At 50.6% G+C, this 21,208-nt stretch overlaps 1 protein-coding gene across 2 annotated transcripts in view; it reads left to right on the forward strand.

Moving 5' to 3' along the window:
- Window positions 1-20,799, forward strand: part of KANK3 (KN motif and ankyrin repeat domains 3) — a 41,798-nt gene extending 20,999 nt beyond the window's left edge. For both annotated transcript variants that reach the window (XM_077331562.1, XM_077331563.1), the window contains exons 2-11: window positions 4,426-4,510; window positions 4,699-6,480; window positions 8,047-8,146; window positions 9,632-9,892; window positions 10,863-10,947; window positions 11,931-12,150; window positions 13,915-14,057; window positions 15,681-15,881; window positions 19,174-19,272; window positions 20,021-20,799. In XM_077331562.1, coding sequence (XP_077187677.1) covers window positions 4,474-4,510; window positions 4,699-6,480; window positions 8,047-8,146; window positions 9,632-9,892; window positions 10,863-10,947; window positions 11,931-12,150; window positions 13,915-14,057; window positions 15,681-15,881; window positions 19,174-19,272; window positions 20,021-20,059 — 2,967 coding nt within the window. In that variant the 5' untranslated portion in view covers window positions 4,426-4,473 and the 3' untranslated portion in view covers window positions 20,060-20,799. The remainder of the gene's footprint in view (window positions 1-4,425; window positions 4,511-4,698; window positions 6,481-8,046; window positions 8,147-9,631; window positions 9,893-10,862; window positions 10,948-11,930; window positions 12,151-13,914; window positions 14,058-15,680; window positions 15,882-19,173; window positions 19,273-20,020) is intronic.
- The last annotated feature ends 409 nt before the right edge of the window (window positions 20,800-21,208 follow it).

Consider the following 21,208-nt stretch of genomic DNA (forward strand, 5'->3'; position numbering starts at 1 on the left):
TAAAGAAGAGTACCTACAGGTTACTAGGCACTGTAGATCAATCATCAGAAAGGCCAAAGCTGAGAGTGAGGTAAGATTGGCCAGGGAAGCCCATTGTAACAAGAAAAGATTTTTCAGTTATGTGAGGAGCAAACATAGAGGCAATAGGCCCACTGTTGGGTGCAGATGGACAAACTCTAACGAAAGATGCAGAGAAAGCAGAAAAGCTTAGTGCCTATTTTACATCTGTTTTTTCCCACTGGTCAAAGGATTTAGGCACATCTAGAGATGGCCGTAGCCAAAGGATAGTGTCTGGGTGGCAGGTTAACATGGATAGAGAGGTTGTTGAGAGGCATTTAGCTGCACTGGATGAGTTCAAATCCCCTGGGCTGGATTAAATGCACCCGAGAGTGCTCCAAGAACTTTCCAGAGAACTTGCACAGCCCTTGTCCATCATTTTTGGGACCTCTTTAAGGACTGGAGATGTCCCGGAGGACTGGAAGAGAGCAAACGTTATTACTATCTTCAAAAAAGGGAGGAAGGATGACCCAGGAAACTATAGACCAGTGTGTCTGTTGTGGGGACGATAATGGAGCAGATATTAAAGGGAGCAATCTGCAAACATCTGGAGGACAATTTGGTGATCCAAGGAAGTCAGCATAGATTTGTCTGCAACAGGTCCTGTCAGACCAACATGGTTTCCCTTTTTTACCAAGTAACAGGTTTGCTGGATCGGGGAAATTCGGTTGATGTCATTTACTTGGATTTTAGTAAAGCTTTTGACAAGGTTCCCCATGATGTTCTGATGGATAAGTTGAAGGACTGCAATCTGGATGTTCAGATAGTTAGGTGGATAGGGCATTGGTTAGAGAACCGCACTCAAGGAGTCGTTGTCAATGGTGTTTCATCAGACTGGAGAGAGGTGAGTAGCGGGGTACCTCAGGGCTCGGTGCTCAGTCCGGTGCTTTTTAACATATTTATTAATGATCTAGATGAGGGGGTGGAAGGACTACTCATCAAGTTTGCAGAGGACACCAAATTGGGAGGATTGGCAAATACTTCAGAAGATAGAGACAGAGTTCAACGAGATCTGAACACAATGGAAAGATGGGCAAATGAGAACAAGATGCAATTTAATAAAGATAAGTGCATCTGGGTCAGAAAAATGAAAAGCATGCCTACTGGATGGGGGATACGCTTCTAGGTAACACTGTGTGTGAACGAGACCTTGGGGTACTTGTGGATTGTAAACTAATCATGAGCAGGCAGCGTGATGCAGCGGTAAAAAAGGCAAATGCCATTTTGGGCTGTATCAACAGGGGCATCACATCAAAATCACAAGATGCCATAGTCCCATTGTATACAGCACTGGTCAGACCACACCTGGAGTACTGTGTGCAGTTCTCGAGGCCTCACTTCAAGAAGGACGTAGATAAAATTGAAAGGGTACAGAGGAGAGCGACAAGTATGATCTGGGGCCAAGGGACCAAGCCCTAGGAAGATAGGTTGAGGGACTTGGGAATATTCAGCCTGGAGAAAAGGAGGTTGAGAGGGGACATGATAGCTCTCTTTAAGTATTTGAAAGGTTGTCACTTGGAGGAGGACAGGATGCTGTTCCCATTGGCTGCAGAGGAGAGGACATGCAGTAATGGGTTTAAACTACAAGTGCAACGATATAGGCTAGATATCAAGAAAAAAATTTTCACAGTCAGAGTAGTTCAGCAGTGGAATAGGCTGCCTAAGGAGGTGGCGAACTCCCCCTCACTGGCAGTCTTCAAGCAAAGTTTGGATACACACTTTTCTTGGATGCTTTGGGATGCTTAGGGCTGATCCTGCGTTGAGCAGGGGGTTGGACTAGATGGCCTATATGGCCCCTTCCAAATCTATGATTCTATGATATTTTGTTGATCCAAATCACTTCCTGCTCTAAATAGACTTCCAGGTTTTCGGTGCTTTCCTTCCTTAAATCTGTTTTCCCAAGTTCTTCCAAGGTGCTTTTGATTTTTACGTCCCTAGCTCTCTCCCCCTACCGGTTGATTAACTTCCAGACATTGAATTCTCGTTTGAAGTATTGCTGGCTGAGCTGTGTTCTCATCAGCTGCCTTTTCCAAACCGTCGGCTCTGTCCAAAAGCCCTTTCCTGGTCTTTTGGATTTCCTTTTCCACCTTGTTGACTGCTTAAAGTATCTTTGAGTTCCCTTCACACAACAAATGGAAAAGCTGTGCCTTAGTTAATTTTTCCATAGTTCTAGGCAGTCACAAATTATAAACAGAAAGTCTCGTGAGGTCTCGTGGGAGCTCGAGGGATCCAAAATTATCAGTTTGTCGATCTCCGTATAAAGTCAGCGTCCCCCACTGAACACTCTCCAACAAATCTTTAAAGTCTCTCTTTTCTTTAAGCTCTTTCTTTGTTTGATTAATGAGAGTATTCAGCTGGGAGTCTCCCACTCAACAAAATGATTCACATTTAAATTGGTTGAGGAGGGGGGGAAGAGCTTGTGGGGAAAAAAAGGAAAAGCCAGAAGACTCACGGTCTTTATTGTTGCAGACTTCGGCTCCTGTCAGTCTGGTAAAAGATGATCTGGGAAGAATGTAGGGTCAGCTGGTCGTTTCAGGCTTAGAAAGTTATTTATGAAAAGGGCGCCATCATGACCTTGAGCACATGCCGCGGCGATCCGGAGAAGTCAGTCTCCACGGATCTGTAGGACCCTCAGGATGCCGTTCCCGGTTCCTGGGGCGACCGGCGAGCAAGATTTGCGTATCTGCTCAGGTCTGCCAGGTGCGGTTGCTCCTGACCCTCAGCATGGCTTAAGAGCCGGGCAGAAGCCCAGCTAGTATGGCGCCATCTTCAGTCGTTCTCCCGTGTGTTCCCCTTTCGTTGCTAAATGTGGGTGCCAGAAGCAGACGTCAAAGATGGTCTTAAAATATCCCTCCCCCACACCGTTTAGTTCGGAATTAGGATGCCAGTCCTCAGGTGTGACCAAGGTATTGATTTGTTATTAGAGCTCAATTTTTTTTTACTTTATTTTTAAAAACCAAAGAGGAATTTCATATCTATGGGGCACACATAACAAATCTCAGGGGGTGCTCTGCAAATGCCACAAGTTAAGACCTAATGTGTTTCCATCATACGGATCATCAGTGGTCGATATATAGATACAAACTGTTGTATATAGAATCATAGAGTTGGAAGGGGCCTCCTGGGTCATCTAGTCCAGTGGTCCCCAACCCGCGGGCCGCGGGCCGGTGCCGGGCCTCGAAGGCCTTGGCGCCGGGCCGTGGCTCCCTATCGCCGCCCCCCCCCGCAGTAAAAAACTTCCCAGGCCGCAAGCTTGCGGCCCGGGAAGCTTCTTACTGCGGGAGGGGGGGAGAGGAAATCAGGGCCGCGCCTGCGCATGTGCGCAGGCGTGGCCAGGCCACGCATGTGCAATGCCCTGCGCGCACGGGCGGGCAGTTGCCCTGCCGGTCCCCAGCCTCAAAAAGGTTGGGGACCACTGATCTAGTCCAACCCCCTGCACTGTGCAGGACACTCACAATCGTATCGCTCATCCCTTTTAACCTGCCACCCCCTTGAATCTTCACAGAATCAGCCTCTTGGTCAGATGGCTCTCCAGCCTCTGTTTAAAAATCTCCAAAGATGGAGAACCCACCACCTCCCGAGGAAGCCTGTTCCACTGAGGAACTGCTCTAACTGTCAGGAACTTCTTGCGGAGGTTTAGACAGAATTTCTTTTGAATTTATTTCATCTCATTCGTTCTGGTCCGTCCCTCCAGGGCAGTTTTTTATATAGCTGTTTTTTTTTTCCAATTTATGACAGGGAGAAAAAAAAAGTTATATACCATGGTGTGTATCTATATATTGACCTCTGATGAAAGTCAGATCGAAACACTTTAGGTGTGTTGGACCAAGTCCAACCCCTGCAAGGAGTATTGAATTGCTGCCCCACAGTTTCTCTCTCTTTCTCTCTCTCTCTCTCTCTCTGCCTAGCCTTCCTTGCAGGGTTGTTGTGAGGATAATGTATGCCACCTTCTTGTGCACTCTGGAGGAAAGGTAACACAAAACGAGATATAACTAGCTGCCATCTCAGTGTGTAGAATAATCACAGTCATCAGTGGGGCTTGGCCAGTCTTCATTCCATTGTCACGCGACTCCTCTAGCGGTCGTGTCCCTCTCCCTTTCACGCTGTAGCAGTAGGACCTCTAAGCATGGGCAGCTGCCCATTTTGTAGCCCCAATTAACCCCATCCCCCTACCAAGTCTGTGCTCCACATTTGGAGTTCTTCCTTTTTTTCTGGGCTGTTGGAGAATTTAGCAAGGGAAGCTTTTTCCTCAACGTGGAGATAAAGCTTGGAAACCTTCTCCTGTTGAATTTCCAGATTCTGCTGGAGGCCCAGGCACTGAGTGAAGAGGTCCATTCACTGGTGTGTTTGTTTTTGTTTTCCTTCCAGATACATGCTGTCTTTGTTGGTGGCTTCAGGACGTCCTAGCCAAAAAATATGGCCCAGCCAACGCACCTGAACCGGAATCTCCCAGGTGATGTGAAAGAAGCAGGTGATCTCTTGCGGGATCCATCTCTGAATACAAAGTCTGGGAATGCCTTGGAGGCCTAGGGTGGGTGGGAAGATGGTGACTGTCATTTTGCAGCCTCTGAAATTGTCCTGAATAGAACCTGTTACCTATTCCCCTCTCACGTGCTTTTGTATGTGTGGCTTGGCTTCCAGATTTGGGCGGCCCGTTCTTGTACCGCAACCAAGACCAGGATGGAGAGAAAGCCTCCTACTCCTTGGAGACCCCCTATGGCTTCCTGCTGGACCTGGATTTCCTCAAGTACGTCGATGACATTGAGAGTGGCCAAACCCTCCGGAAGATTGCGCTGAACCGGAAAGCCAAGGGGCCGAAGCCGGGTCTGGGCTCTTCTCGAAGCCAAACTGGTGGCTGGACGTCCACCGAATCCCTCGCCTCCACAACCAGCGAAGATGGCAAACCTCTGTTCTCCCCAAGACCCAGAATCTGGGCCAGTTCCTCAGAGCTCGCAAGCAAGCAGGCCTCTCTCCCCTTGTCCCCCCTACCAGTCATCCACCTTCTCCCACCTCCCTCTTCCAAATCTCTCGTGAGGAACACACGGGTGGAGAAGACACTGATGGAGACAAGCAAGCGCTTGGAACAAGAGCACCTTGGTTTGCTCGCTGAGGGAGCGGCTGCGGTCACCACCAAGGCTCCTGAAAGCCCATCTCAAGTTGCTTTGTCCCCTTCGTTTTCACAGAAGATCTCTCCATTCCCTGTCCCACTGACGGGGGAAAGCCAAGTGGACTTTGGCCTGCCTCTCACAGGCCCTGTCAAAATGAGCCCCTCCAATTCGGGAAGGAGTACGCCAGCTACGGCGGTCACTCCTGCCCACCTCCACCATGTCCGTGACCAAATGGCCGCTGCCCTCAGACGACTGAGGGAGCTGGAGGAACAGGTGAAGACGATCCCAGTCCTGAAAATGAAGATCGGTCGGCTGAAGAAGGAGAAGGAGCAGCTGGCGGCTGGTTTGTGGGAGAGGTCTGAAGGGGGCAAGGCCTTCACCTTCGATTTCCCTCCAAAATCACCCGGCATGGAGGTGGTCGACAACACAGGCCTGGAGGAGGGCCACGAGGCCACGGACAACAATCCTTCGAAAGGGAGGTTGAGCAAAATCGCCGAGTTAAAGAAACTGACAGAGAAATTGTCTGTTTCGGAGAGGGCCACGAAGGCCACCAAGGGAGCTGAAGTGCCCTCCTGCAGATCGGTCGGGGTCGGGGAGGAGATTGACATGGGCGAGGCCGTTTTCTACTACCGCTGCCAGAGGCCATGCCGTGAGGCGGCCGTCAGGACGGAGACGGAGACCCATGACGCTGAAGTGTGGGTCATGGAGTCCTTGCTTGGGGTGTCGGCCGAGACGGAGCAGGAAATGGAGCTCCTCCAGCAGACAGTTCAGCATCAGCGGGAGGTCATTGCGATGCTTGAGGGGCACCTGAAAGAGGCCACAGACGAACTGGAAGAGCTGAGGGTGGCCGTCTGTTTACGGATGCCCAAAAGCTTGATCAGCAAAGCAACCATGGCCCAGCCAGAGACTGCGGAAACGTCTACGGAGGCTGTTCCCACCACCCAGAACCAGGCCGTGGGCGGCCACGTTGAAACAGCAGAGAAGGGTGTCCTCTTCTCCCCGCAGGTGGCTTGTGTCGGAGTTGGCTGTCATTTGCACCAAGAAGACTTTGTCCCTGTCCAAAGCAGATGTCAAGCCACGCAGGTGGATCTCAAAGTGGTCCCAGGGCAAAGTGATGTTCCCACTGTGGTTGAACCAGATGGAAAGGAAGATACAAATGTTGACGACCGGGCCGTCCCTGAGGAGCGTGGAGCGCCTCCCCCAGGGACAGAGATTAGGGGAGCGGATCTGGAAACGCAGTCGCAGCTCGCTGCTATGGAAGGGGAGAATGCTCAGAGGGTGTCTGACAAGAGTGTCTTAGAGAGAACGGAAACTGGTGAGCTACACTTGCTGCCGTCACAGTTCAGTTGCTGGGGCCCAGCAAATTCAGAGTGATCCCCTTTCTTTACACCAGGGGTAGTCAACCCGTGGTCCTCCAGATGTCCATGGACTACAATTCCCATGAGCCCTTGCCAGCATTTGCTTTACACCATATAATTGGAGTGAAGGCTTTCCAAGGTTTATTTCCATTTTCTCTTAGATTCCTTCATCACGGTGAACAGCCAGCAGAGATCTGGGAATGAGGGGAGGAAAGCTTTGAGAGTGTGCAGTGTGGTGTGGAGACAGCCAGGATCTCCCACCCACACTGTTTTTAGGAGCTCCCCAGCACCTGTGTTCATTTTAACCAATGCACTTGTGTAAAAAAAAACTGTTCCAACAGTCAGCAGTTGATCACGAGCCTTGCACTTCAATGCACCTGAGTGCTATTCAGTTAACCCTAATGGATTTTGAATGGTGCCAGGGGGCTTGTCTGCTAAACTGGCTCTGGAGGCTTTTGTGAGACACGAAACCCTGAAGTGACCAGCAGGAGAGGGGGGGAGACTTACCTGGAGAAAGAGAAAGGCCCAGAAGTGATGTCATTGCTTCAGCAACATCCAAATGACACTCTGGTATTTGGTCAAAGGACTCTATGGTGAAACTGGCTTGTATCATAGTTTTTGCCCAAATACCAGAATGTCCCCTGGATGTTGCTGATGTGATGAGGCCTGGGCTTTTCTCTTTCTTCAGGTAAGTCCCCCTGCTGGTCCTCTGATTGCTGGGGAGGGGGGTCCCCTGCTTCCACAGTGCGAGTTTTTTCCCCTGACAATCCTAGGCTTCTAGGAAGCCCACACATAGGATAACAGCTGCTGTTGTCACCCTAGAAGAACAATTGGTTCTTATATGCTGCTTTTCCCTACCCGAAGGAGGCTCAAAGCGGCTTCCAGTCGCCTTCCCTTTCCTCTCCCCACAACAGACACCCTGTGAGGTGGGTGAGGCTGAGAGAGCCCTGAGATTACTGAAGAAGAAGAAGAAGAGTTGGTTCTTCTATGCCGCTTTTCTCTACCCGAAGGAGGCTCAAAGCGGCTTCCATTCGCCTTCCCTTTCCTCTCCCCACAACAGACACCCTGTGGGGTGGGTGAGGCTGAGAGAGCCCTGAGATTACTGCTCGGTCAGAACAGTTTTATCAGTGCCATGGCGAGCCCAAGGTCACCCAGCTGGTTGCATGTGAGGGAGCAAGGAATCAAACTCAGCTTGCAGATTAGAAGTCCACACTCCTAACCACTACACCAAGCTGGCTCTACACCTGGGTTTCAAGGTATACTGCCTCTGAATATAGAGGTTCCATTCAGCCATCATTGCCAGTGGAAGACTCCTCCATAGAAATAGCCTTGCTGTCCAGCATCCTGTTTCCAGTCGAGGTCTTCAAGGGTTCTGGAAACCCACAGGTGTGTCCTAGAGGTGATGTCTTTTCCTTTTTGTTTGCCTCTCAGCAGCTGCTGCCCTGAGGATCCCCCATTTCACCTCTCTGGAAAGAGGCATCGTCCAGCATCTGATCACAGTGCCTGTTTTGTGTCCCTTCCAGGAACCCTCAAGTCAATCATGAAGAAACGAGATGGCATCGCCAAGGCTGAGGCAGGAATGGGCAGGAAGAGTCTCCAGTTTGTGGGCGTACTGAATGGCGAGTACGAATCTTTCCACTTCCTTTCTTGGGGCGGGGCGTGAGTGCCCATGGGGAGGGGGGTTGGTGTCCCTTTTGCCAGCTGGAAACCTCTCTGGCCCGTAAGAGGCTCTGTAGCAGGGGCAGCTGGTGGTCTACGGACTGCAGCCCTCACGAGCCCCTCCCTGCACATGCTCCTGGGAATTGTACGGACCTTTGGAGAGGTTCCCCCTCCCCGCTTTAGAGAGTTTTGGGTTGGGGGCTATTACTCTTTTTGCAGACTTATTTGAACTCAGCGACTCCAGAGCTCCCACCAGAAACTCTGTCCTTCCCAGCCACCCCCCCCCCAAAAAAAAAAAAACCTCCAGGAATTTCCCAACTCTAGTCTGTGCGTGTCGGATGTAGATCGAGCTTTTGAATTAGGGGCTTCCTGTAGGCAAAGAAAGCCCTGCCAGCTGAGGTTTATCGACTCTTACAGCTCAAAAGAACCTCCCTATTCAGACAGATTCAGATGAGTCGCCGTGTTGGTCTGAAGCAGCACAATAAAATCAGAGTCCAGGAGCACCTTTAAGACCCACCAAGATTTATTCAGGGCGTGAGCTTTTGAGTGCAGGCACTCTTCCTCAGCTTGCACTCGAAAGCTCCTGCCTTGAATAAATCTTTGTGGGACTTAAAGGTGCTCCTGGACTCTGACTATGGGGTGCTGAGGGGCACCTGAGAGATTGCTGTGCTGGTTGGATTTTTGTTTTAATGTGGGTTTAAATAGGCTGCTTTAAATGCTTTGTCTTTAACTTGTGAGCCGCCCCAAGACATTCGCTAGAGAGGGGCAGCCTAGAAATAATGATAACTATAATAATGCTAATACCACCCTCGATATAGGATGCTCTCTGCAGTATCTGGCTGGCCACTGTCCGAAAGAGGAGGGTGGGCTAGAAAGACATGGGTCTGATCCCAATCTGGCAGGGTGAACATCGTCTTTTTCAAGCGACAAGAGGATCAGCCGCAGGGTGGAAAGGGCTCCAGCCGCTCAGGGCTTACACCTCAAGGGCAGCCTTTCTCAGCCTCTGGACTGTGGAGGAGCCCCTGAAATATTTTCCAGGCTTCAAGGAAGCCCCACAGCAGCTCCCTGCCCTGGCTGAGAAGTGGGCACAGGACCAGCCAGTTAGCCAATTCATCATTGACCATCTTTCCGTCATGTAGAAAGAGACGACCTGTAGAGCGGCAGGGGAAGGGGTCTCCAGTGACGTCCAGCGATGCCAGCAGGCAGCCTCGGGACATCTGGGAAAGGCTGCAGAACTCCTGGGGAGCTCTCCCTGGAACCCGGCTGGGAATCCCTGCCGCAGGGCATCCTAGGATAAACTACCACTCCATGCCCACATCAGAGACTTCTGGCCCTCCGTGTGGTGTCTGTAAGAGAAGCCTGTTGACGAAACCTGGGGCTGCAGGGACCCCCACGTCGGGCCCTGCAGTGACCCCTTCAAATCTGACCCCCTATGATCTGTCAAAGCAGGTACGAGAGCACGTCTAGTGAGGAGGAGGAGGAGGAGGAGGAGGAGGAGGAGGAGGAGGAGGAGGACCAGTGCCTCGAGAAGGGCTCTCCTCTCAGTTCTGACAGCGATGCCGACACCAGTACAGACACGTCGGACGATGAGGTTGTAGACAGCGACGTGGAGAGTCCCCTCCCGGTGGTGGCAGCACAGGATGGGGCCCAGCAGCATCATGAGCAAGAGAACACGGAAGACGAGAAGGCTGCCCTGGAAGTGAAAGAGAAGTAAGCCGGGACCAGGCTGTGGCAGGGGGATTTGGCATGCCCTCCTTGCTGTGCAGGCCCCAGAAGAGCACCCAGAGACAAACAGCATGAGGTCAACATATAACCTAAGTTGCAGAGAGCTACGAGGTTTGGCGTGGGAGGCCTGCATTGAGTTTCCCCTCTTCCCCTCCCCTCCCCATGCCACAGATATCCTGCATGGTCAGTTCACTCTGTGCTGTGCCTGTAAAATGGGTCCAGTAGTTTCCAGGGGCTGGGAGACCAAAACGGAATAGAGATGGCAAAGCATATTAAAAGGGCAGAATCAAAATGGGGCGTGTTCTCACCGGTCGACCAGCATTGGGGCTGTGAAAAGCCTGGTATAAGAGCCAGCATGGTGTCATGGTTAAGAATGGCAGCTCTGATCTGGAGAGCCGGGTTTGATTCCCCACTCCTCCTCCGCCTCTCTGGCCCATCCTCTTCTCCTTCGTTTTATCCCCACAACAACCCTGTGAGGTAGTTTGAGAAAGTGTGACTGGCTCAGGGGAGGATTTGAACCCAGCTCTCCCAGATACCTTTCCAGTCTTCTTAACCACTACAATACACTGGCTCTCACACTGGGGAGACAAGACTGGAACTTGGGGGGCCCAAAACTAAATTGATCAAGAAGGCGCTCAAAGAAGGGCCCTTGAAGATGCCTGGAGAGTGGAGGGAGGTTCATGGGTGCAGGCGGGTTTCAATGTGTTTTAATGGTCTATGTCAGGGGTGGGCAAACTGTGGCCCTCCAGATGTCCACGGACTACAATGCCTGCGATGCTGGCAGGGGCTCATGGGAATTGTAGTCCAAGGAGGGCCACATCTGGAGGGCCACAGTTTGCCCATCCCTGGTCTGTGCTTGTAATTTGGGACTTGCCTTGTCGACTTCTGAGAAGTGCCTGACCAGAGAGGAATCAAGGTGCTGTCATGACTGCTCTCTTCTTACGTCCTTATTTAGATTTGAACTGAGTCCCCGGGTGAGGGAAGCCTGCCTTGTGGTAAGGAACCATCTTGGCCACAGTGAAGGAAAGACCAGAGAGGTGGTGAGTAGAGGCCATGGAGGCTGTGGTTGACTTTTGAGGAGCGGGAAACCACTGCAGCTCTAAACGTTCTCCAGAATTCTTTGCCAGCCCAAAGGCAGAACAGCTGGGTAGGGGATATGCTGTCAGGAAAAGCCTCAAATTCGAATCTTGACTCGGTCAAAATTGAGCGGGTGTCCATGAACACAACACAGTAGAACCTGATATGAATCCACCTGAACCTGCGATCAGACCCCAGCTCCAGCAGGGTGACTCTCAATGTGTGACTCCTTCCTTGTTGCCAGTTTAGAAGTGTGTAAAGATCAGAGGTTGGATTCTGGTCCAGAAATGCATTCGTGGGAACATAAGGAGAGCTCCACTGGAACAGACCAGTGGCCCATCTAGTCCAGCATCCTATCTCATACAGTGGCCAGCCTGTTCCTCTGGAGGGCCAACAGCAGGGCAGAGAGGCCGAGACCTTCCTTGAATATTGCTTCTTGGCTTTAGGATTTATTCGCTATGAATGTTGAGGTTCCCCTCAGTCACCCTGGCTAGGAGCCACTGACAGACTTACCACCCACAAATCTATTTGTTCCTCTTTTAAGGCTGCTTATTCCTGTGGAATAGGATCATTCCTGCATCACTGCATCCTCTGGCAGCAAATTCCACGCTAATCCCTCTGCATGTAAAGCTGTCTTTCCCTTTGTCCATCCTGAACCTACTGCCCATCAGCTTCATTGCAGGCCCTTGGGTTCCTGTATTTGGGAAGGGGAGTAAAATTTTGCATGATTTATAAACTTCAATCATGCCCCCCCCCCCCCTCAGTTGGCTCTTTTCTAAACGGAAAACTCCTTTCTGCCATTCAGCACCACAAGGCATTTTGGTCGGTTGCCAATCATATTGGGCGATTTTCATATCCTCGTCCACAGACATCTCATCCATGGCCCCGTTGCCTGTGACCCATAGTGCCCCCTTCTTGATGACTTCAGCTGCATTTTGGCTTCCAGGTGACCAGCACCAGCCTCCTCCTGCAGGAGTGGTTCCGCGTGTCCAGCCAAAAATCCTCGTCGGCCAGCCAGGTGGCCGAGCACCTGATGGCCTTTGCCGAAATCTCCCCAGCGATTCTGGCCCATGTCGTCAACCTGTCTGACGGGAACGGGAACACGGCTTTGCACTACAGCGTCTCTCACTCCAACTTCAACATTGTCCACCTTTTGCTCGACACAGGTGAGTGGGAGAGCCCTGCGGAGTTTCTGGCAGCCTCAGCGCTTGTCCCAGGAAGAGACAGGCAGTTGTGGATCAGTTAGGATTCAGCAATACTGAGGACTCCTCAGAGGAGGAAAGGGCCAGCACAGCCTTATTCTGCACGGTTGTGCCACTTTTGGGGTTTCTCAAAGCCTGGAATGTGTTTCAGGGGTTTCTCAATGGGGGAAAAGTTGAGGAAGGCCGGTCTAGCCCATGTGTTGCTGGTAACCCAGGCTGTGTCTGGTGACCAAGGTTCCCGATGCCACAGTCACTTGATAGTTTCAAGGTTTTAAATGGAATTTTAGTGGGTTTTGTGGGGTATTTATTTATTTATTGCATTTATATACCGCTGCTCCCAGCAAGCTGGCTCATGATGGTTCACAATCACATAACATACAATATCCAATTCCATAAAACTGTAACGATAACAGCAAAAACCTAAAAGCAGTTCCCACAAAACTATTAAATTATTATTTATTATGTGATTTGCCTTCAGAACAAAGCTTTAGGATGCTTTAGGCTGATCCTGCGTTGAGCAGGGGGTTGGACTAGATGGCCTGTATGGCCCCTTCCAACTCTATGATTCTAGGAAAACGGACAGTGAGTGAGTGAGTGAGTGAGTGAGTGAGTGAGTGAGTGAGTGAGTGAGTGAGTGAGTGAGTGAGTGAGTGAGTGAGTGAGTGAGTGAAAAAAAAACCCTAATGATGGGGAAAGTGGAAGGCAGCAGGAAAAGAGGAATGCCGGAGATGGATGGGCTCCGTTGGCCAGGCCTGAGCAAGGCTGTTCAGGACAGAACATTTCAGAGGTCATGAATCCATAGGGTCAATAGATGTCGGAAGTGACTTGACAGCACTTAAAACATACACATTGCTGGATCTTGTGGGAGCAAGTTTTGCCATTTGCTGTGCATGTTTCCTGGGTGGCCTGAAATCTAATTTTATGGGAGAGGAAGACTGTCATTCTGTTGCTCTTTATAATCATAGAGTTGGAAGGGGCCTCCTGGGTCATCTAGTCCAATCCCCTGCACTATGAAGGACACTCACATCCCAATCGCTCATCCACTGTCACCTGCCACCCCCTTGAACCTTCACAGAATCAGCCTCTCCCTCAGATGGTTGGGGAGCCTTGTGTATGGTCACAGGCAGTACTGACTTCGCAAAGTGGGTGAAATGCTGTTTTGAGTTTCACTGTGTGGCTTTTAATTGTAGGTAAAGGTAAAGGTAAAGGTATCCCCTGTGCAAGCACTGGGTCATGTCTGACCCTTGGGGTGACGCCCTCCAGCGTTTTCATGGCAGACTCAATACGGGGTGGTTTGCCAGTGCCTTCCCCAGTCATTACCGTTTACCCCCTAGCAAACAAGCTGGGTACTCATTTTACCGACCTCAGAAGGATGGAATGCTGAGTCAACCTTGAGCCGGCTGCTGGGATTGAACTCCCAGCCTCATGGGCAAAGCTTTCAGACGGCTGCCTTACCACTCTGCGCCACAAGAGGCTCCTACTTTAATTGTAGGGTGTGACTCAAAAATCTGAAATCATTATTCCTATTTATGAAATGTATATACCGCTCTCTCCGCAAGCCGCTCAGTGTGGTGAACATCTATTTCCCCTAAATGGAAAATCACCACGTATTTCAGGAGGTCCCCATAGAGAAACTGCTTCAACCCCGATTGCATAAGATGGGCACGGAAGGCTTGGAAGAGAAAGGAGACAGAATCTCAGTATCTTCATTCCTCTCCCTCCCCACAGGAGTCTGCAACGTCAACCATCAGAACAAAGCCGGCTACACAGCCCTCATGTTGGCTGCCTTGGCAGCAGTGGAGCAGGAAGAAGACATGGCGGTTGTCCGGAGACTGTTTTCCCTGGGTGACGTCAATGCCAAAGCCAGCCAAGTATGTCAGTGGGGTTGATGATCTGTCTCTTGGGGGGCAGGTCCCCTGATCTAGGCATGGCTTATGGGTACTCTGGCCTTCTCTGTATTTTATTTTCCTTGTTTGTATCCACATTGCATGGGGAGGGGTCAGTTCCGCATGTGTTTAGCTCCCTCTAGTGGCCACTGTGATTTTACATTGGTGTATGTCTGGCATTCCTTCCTGCAGAGCCAAAATAAAAGTTTATGCCAGTTATAATTTGGCGTAATATTATTTATTTATTTATTTATTTATTTATTTATTATTTTACCCAACCCAAAACAACAGAAGCATCTGAGTGAGAAATATAAGGGTGCAGAAACGCTATAGGACACCCACTCAGTGTTTTTAGAAAGAGGGTGGGGCTTTTGCCATTGAGCTGTGACTCATTCCCACATTACACAAGCAGCCAGTAAATTCCAAAGGGGCCCTCTGGCTCATAAAAGTTGCAGACCTCTGCGCTCAGCCAGCAGTCCTCTGTCTGCAGGGCTGGAGAAGCAAAGCGTTCCAGGGCAGGGGTAGTCAACCTGTGGTCCTCCAGATGTCAGTGGACTACAATACCCATGAGCCCCTGCCAGCAAACACTGGCAGGGGCTCGTGGGGATTGTAGTCCATGAACATCTGGAGGACCACAGGTTGACTGCCCCTGTTCCAGGGGACCTTGGGGTTACATGAGCTCCCCAGGGGTTCCGCAGCCTTTCCCAAAAGTTCAGGTGATCGCTGACATCACCAGACGTCACTGGAGCCCCCCTCCCCTGTGGCTTTACAGGCCTCGTCACTCTCTGGAAATGACGATTGATTGGCCACCTCCCACATCTTACTTCCATGCCCTCTTCTCTGAAGGAAAAAAGAATCGGTCCAATGGTTTAATCAAAGTTTAAGAGTCTCTATTATCTCTTTATTTCTACCTGGTCTCTGCCAAAATGGTCTCTAGATTATTTTCCGTTGCACTGAAAACGAAGAATAATCTAGAGACCGTTTTGGTAGAGTCCAGGTGGAAATAACAGAGACTCTTAAACTTTGATTAAGCCACCAGACAGATTCTTTTTTCCTTTGTTGTGTTTTTGGGATCGTCCACTTTCTTCTTGCGGCACTTCTCTGAAGGGGCATGGTGCCACTCGTGGTTGTTGTTTGAAAAATATTTCAGGATCAAAAGGTTGAAAAGGGCTGGTTGGGGAGCCTTGTGTATGGTCACAGACAGCACTGACTTTGCAAAGCTGTTGAAATGCTGTTTTGAGCTTCACTGTGTTGCTTTTAATTGTAGGGTGTGACTCGGGAGGGCGGTATATAAATCTAAATAAATAAATAAATAATAAAATTATTATTTATTAAATGTGTATACCACTCTCCCCATAAGGGGCTCAGTGTGGTGAAGAACATGAATAAAATAACATACAATATAATAAAAGTCAAAAATTATTCTAGTTAAAATTTAGCAAAACCATTATTAACATACTTCAAACTGGGTTTTGTCTGACCCTGGTAGACTTCAGCTCTGCCCAGCTTGCTTGCTTCTGGGCACTTCAGCTGGGGCATTTTGGTGGGGGCCCAGTAGATAAGTAGACCTTTATCTAAAACGCCTTCTCTATTCCTTTTGGACTCCAGGCTGGCCAGACGGCTCTTATGCTCGCAGTGAGCCACGGCAGGCAGGAGATGGTGGAGGCCCTGCTGTCTTGTGGAGCAGACCTCAACCTCCAAGACGAAGAAGGATCCACAGCCCTGATGTGTGCCTGTGAGCATGGGCGGGCGGGCACCGTGTGCCTTCTCTTGTCTCAGCCAACTTGCGACGCGTCTGTTGTGGATAACGTAAGCAGTTTCCTCATGGCTGATCTCTCTGCCCACGGTTGCATGAGGGTGCGGTGTAGCCTCCAGTTCCATACGGCTTCCAGCTTTCTCATCCTCACAGCCAGCGTAGTGTAGATTACATAGATTCAGGCAGGTCACCATGTTGGTTCAAAGCAGCTTAACAAAGTTTGAGTCCAGGGGCACCTTCAAGACCAACCAAGTTTGGGGCAAGATACACGCTTTCATGTGCATATACACTTCTTCAGATAGGTATCTCCGAAGAAGGGTGCATGCATGTGAAAGTTTATTTATTTTTATTTTATTTATTTCTTGAATTTCCTACCTGTCACACCCGAATGGCTCGTGGCGGGTTACAGAGTCTGTATAAAATCCCCAATAAAATCCCCAATAAAACTCCCCTTAAAACCACAGACAAATTTACAATTTTAAAAAATGAAAAGATGAAATAAGATACGGCGAAAAAACAATTTCTGTGCTGACTCAAACCCATACCCCCCCCCCGATATAATCTCCTAGAGGTAGGAGGGAAGAGGGGGCAGATGGAATCCATGGCTGCCTTTCACATAGTGCATCCTGTTTTATACCTGTCCTGTGCCATGCCTGCCTCGTGGTTGCTTTCTCCCAGGCTTGCCTTGTACTCCTGGTTAGCACCCTTCCCTGTCTGTGGGCCTGGATATTCTCTGGCTCCCTGAAGGTCAGAGAAGGCCTCTGTTATGTTAATGTCTCACTGTCCTGTTCCTGGATAGGATGTAAGCATGGCCTTGCCATGGCTGTAACACCTGTGTGGGGCCCAGCATGTCTGTTGTTTGTTGTTTTTGTGCCGTTGCTACTCAAACAGAGTGTGAGAAAGAATACTCCTGTGCAAAATATGGTGATGGGGGAGGGGAATGGGGTACGAAGGTAGAATTGTCCTGTTCCCCCCTGGGCAAACTTGTCTTCAACAGCATTTACCTGTGTGTGATTTCCTTCAATAAAGGCTAACAAGTTTCATCCCAAAGTCCGGGATTCTTTCCTCTGGGACTTTTTTTGAACTGCGTTCTTAAGGTTGCGACAATACCTTGGACAATACCTGTTGGTCTTAGGGGTGTTCCTGATGTCAAATTTTTAGTGGTGATAGCATCAGCTAGAAATCCAGGTCTGAAAGTGTTCGGCTAAATATGAGGAAGAGGTTCCTGACAGTCAGTGTGGTTCGGAAGGGGCCTCCTGGGTCATCTAGTCCAGTGGTCCCCAACCTGCGGGCCGCGGCCCGGTGCCGGGCCGCAAAGGCCATGGCACCGGGCCTCGGCTCCCTCTCCCCGCCCCGCCCCCGCAGTAAAAAACTTCCCAGGCCGCAAGCTTGCGGCCCGGGAAGCTTCTTACTGCGGGAGGCGGGGAGAGGGAATCAGGGCCGGGCCGCGCCTGTGCGGGCCACGCCCGCTCGGCCCGATCCGCGGGCGCGGCCCGATCCGTGGGCGCGGCCCGGGCGCGGCTTGCGGGCGCGGCTCGGGTGCGGCCCGATCCACGGGTGCGGCGTGGGCGCGGCCCGCGGGCGCGGCGTGGGCGCGGCCCGTGGGCGCGGCCCGCGGGCATGGCCCGCGCGGGCGCGGTCCGCGGGGGCGCGGCCCGATGCCCTGCCGGTCCCCAGCCTCGGAAAGGTTGGGGACCACTGATCTAGTCCAACCCCCTGCACCATGCAGGACACTCACAACTCTCTTGCTCATCCACTGCAACCTGCCACCCCCTTAAGCCTTCACAGAATCAGCTTCTCTGTCAGATGGCTATCTGGCCTCTGCTTAAGAATTGCCGAAGATGGAGACCCCACCACCTCCCAAAGAAGCCTGTTCCACTGAGCTCTGTCAGGAACTTTTTCCGGATGTTTAGACAGAATTCCTTTTGAATTTCATCTCATTGGTTCTGGTCTGTCCATCTGGGGCAAGAGAGAACAACTCTGCTCCATCCTCTACATAGCAGCCTTTTAAATACTTGAAGATGTAATCAGATCCCCTCTCAGTTGTCTCCTCTCCAGGCTAAACAGACCAAGCTCCCCAACCTTTCCTCCTACGTCTTGGTCTCCAAACCCCTCACCATCTTTGTTGCCCTCCTCTGGACACGCTCCAGCTTGTCTACACACTGGCTTCCTTGGGTGGTGGTGGGCTCTCCTCCTTTGGAGGTTTTTAAGCAGAGGCTATGTGACAACAATGCTGATTCTGGGAGTTTAGGCAGATTGTGAAAGGGAGGTCAGAAGAGGTGAGGCAGCGCTTGGCTCTTGTGACTCTTCCTTACATGCCCAGAGTAATACCAACTCCCACTCAGTGTCCGGAAGGCGTTCTCTCAGATTGGCTCAGGGATCCTGGAATTTTTTCACCTTCCTCTGCAGGACCCTCAGGGTCTCTTCTGGATCTTGTTTCCACTCACACCGTGGAACTGTGCTAGGTGATACTCTTAGTCAACCTGCCTCACAGGGTCGTTGTGAGGATGAAATCAAGGAAATGGAAATGATGTTAACAACTTTGGGCCCCCGTTGGGGATGAAAATTAAAATCCCCCCCCCAAAAAAATACCATTTCAATATTGAGCTCATTCCACTTGTTTAAATTGCCAGCTCCTAGATCAAGGCTCTCTCAACCTGGGTTTGGTAGAACCCAGGGCTTCTTGATGGCCCTGGAAGGGTTTTCCGAATAAAAAGGTAAAGGTATCCCCTGTGCAAGCACCGAGTCATGTCTGACCCTTGGGGTGACGCCCTCCAGCGTTTTCATGGCAGACTCAATACGGGGTGGTTTGCCAGTGCCTTCCCCAGTCATTACCATTTACCCCCCAGCAGCAAGCTGGGTACTCATTTCACCGACCTCGGAAGGATGGAAGGCTGAGTCAACCTTGAGCCGGCTGCTGGGATTGAACTCCCAGCCTCATGGGCAGAGCTTTCAGACGGCTGCCTTACCACTCTGTGCCACAAGAGGCTCTCTTGTTTTCCGAATAGGTGGGGGCTAATTACATTTTTATCGGGTGACAGGACCTTCTCCCCCTTCCCAAAATGGCCAACGATGGGCCTGGAGAGGGTAGGAAGGGGAGGGGCACCCTTGTGGGTGTGAACACAGCGCTACTTCCCAACCATACTCTGCACAATCGTGCCGCTTCTGGGATTTGCTGAAGCCTGAAGAATGTTTCAGGGGTTTCACAGTGGTAAAAACAGTATAGATTTGAGCGCTACGGCGGCCAGTCACTCTGTGACTGGCCACCGAAGTGCTCTAGCCTAGTCAAGAAAGGCTGTCCTAGATGCACAAAGATGCCAGGCCTAATCCTTGTGTTTTCAACAGGATGGCAACGATGCCGTCTCCATAGCCCTGGAGGCGGGACACCGTGACATCGCTGCATTGATATCTACTCATCTTACCCAATCAGGGGCTCATTCCCCAGTAAGTTATTCGCCTTCCGAGGTGTATGCCAGAATTCAGGGCTGTGGAGCAAGCTGGGGGGTGGGGAGGGACTTCCCAGGGAACACGCTGGGAGATTTGAAGGTGGAGCCTCGGAGTGATGTTAAGGGCGGGTCTTGGGTGGGGTATCACGTCAGACAGTCTACCTGCCAAATCAGCCAGTGCTTTAAATAAACAAGAAATTAAGTAGTCAGATCAGCTGTTTTTCTTGATCTCCAGGCCCCCTCCTGGAGGTTGGGAACCCTAGCCCTACTAACATTCTTTGAGCAAAACCGTTCTGCACAGGGATCGTATCTAACCCCAAAAAATAGATGCCCGGGCTTATTGCAATCCACACCTGCGGGCTATCACAGTTCTCTTAGAATTTTCTCAGCCCCACCTACCTCCCAGGGTGTCTCTTGTGGGGAAGGTGATCGAAAGCCACTTTGAGACTCCTTTGGGCAGTGAAAAGTTGGGTATGAAAACCAACTCTTCTTCTTAAATTTGTAGCCATGTTAATCCTGACCAGATTCCTGCAGCCGTAGCATGGGTTTCTTTGGACCCCTGGCTCAGGGGGAGGAAAAGCCGGTCCCCTTGCGTGCTCTGCTTTCATTCTGTCCTTATTCTGGGCCAAGGAAAGAGAGGGAAGCCAAGTACTCTTTCTGCCAGGGCGGACCTCTAGGGCAGGCAAAAGCTTTGGCCAGAGTGCAATTGGGAAGGTTGTTTCAGCAGCTGTTTTCTCTCTCCGCAGGATCAGAATGGCAAGAAGAGCTCTAGAAGGCAGCAGTAGGACCCTGGACGGCACGGGAGGGCCCAACCCAATGAAACAGCAAGCCATTCCTCTCCAACTGTTGTCATCCTGCGTGTGTGTGTGTAGCCATGTGTGTGTGCGTGTGGGTCTACCTTGTGCAACTTAAGGGACCAGATTTAAGAATCTCAGGCTTGTGACCTGGAGGCAAGCAATGGTAAACCAACCCTAAATGTCTCCTGCCTTGAAAACCCCACCAGGAATTGGCTGGAACTTGACAGACTTCCCCCCTCCCCACCCACAAAAGTTCACAAAAAAACCTCTGAAGAGTTCATTAGTTTTCCAAGGTACCCTAGCATAATTTCCACCCCAGTGCAAAATGCCTTAAGGTTAACACTTTGGTGAATTAATTCCTTAGCAGAACTCGAGAGGTCCACATCCCACCTGAGAGAGAACCCGAGATGTGCCTGTACTACACTGTGGAAAGAGCTCTGCCCTCCCTTGTATGTATGATAGCTTTCTGCTCCCCCACCCCAATCTCCCAGGAGGAGGGAGGTCACTCAGCCTTCCCCGCCCCTTCTGCTACTAGCAGCATTCGTGCCACAGGAAAGGACAGGCAGGCTCCTCCCTTCAGAAATGAAGGACCCCGTTTCTCACCCACAGCCCGTTTTGCTGCAGTGTGGCTTTTATTCAGCTCGGGTGTTTTGTGCACAACACTTGTTTCGTTTTAATAAATGCTATCAAAATGTTATCTTCTTGCCAAAATAAATTTTAAAAAAGAATTGTCTGTCTGCTGAGATGCTGCAGGATACGGAAAAAGAAAGGGCTCAGTATTCCAAGAAGTCTCACCAGGGAGCTATTTTTACAGCACCCTAACCAGAACGGATTAAGCTAAGCAGGGAAGGCTAGGCCCTGGCTGGAGGACCCCCAGGGAATGGCAGCTCCCCTTCCTTTAGGCTCACCTTGACAGCAAAAATGGTACAGAAGAAAACATGTACACGGGTGGTTTTGGCATGTCTTCAAACCGGACTTGTCCAGGGAAGTCCGTGAGGATTTTACCTATATCTGTATTTTTAAAAGTTTATCGTTCCGACTTGACAAATTAGTCGCCGTGGAGTCAGAAACGACTTGACAGAACCCAAAAACAAAATCGAGCAGGAGAGTTGTGAAATGGGGGGAAATTAAGAACTG

Source organism: Paroedura picta, chromosome 4 (assembly GCF_049243985.1).
Source record: "Paroedura picta isolate Pp20150507F chromosome 4, Ppicta_v3.0, whole genome shotgun sequence".
Taxonomy (NCBI): domain Eukaryota; kingdom Metazoa; phylum Chordata; class Lepidosauria; order Squamata; family Gekkonidae; genus Paroedura; species Paroedura picta.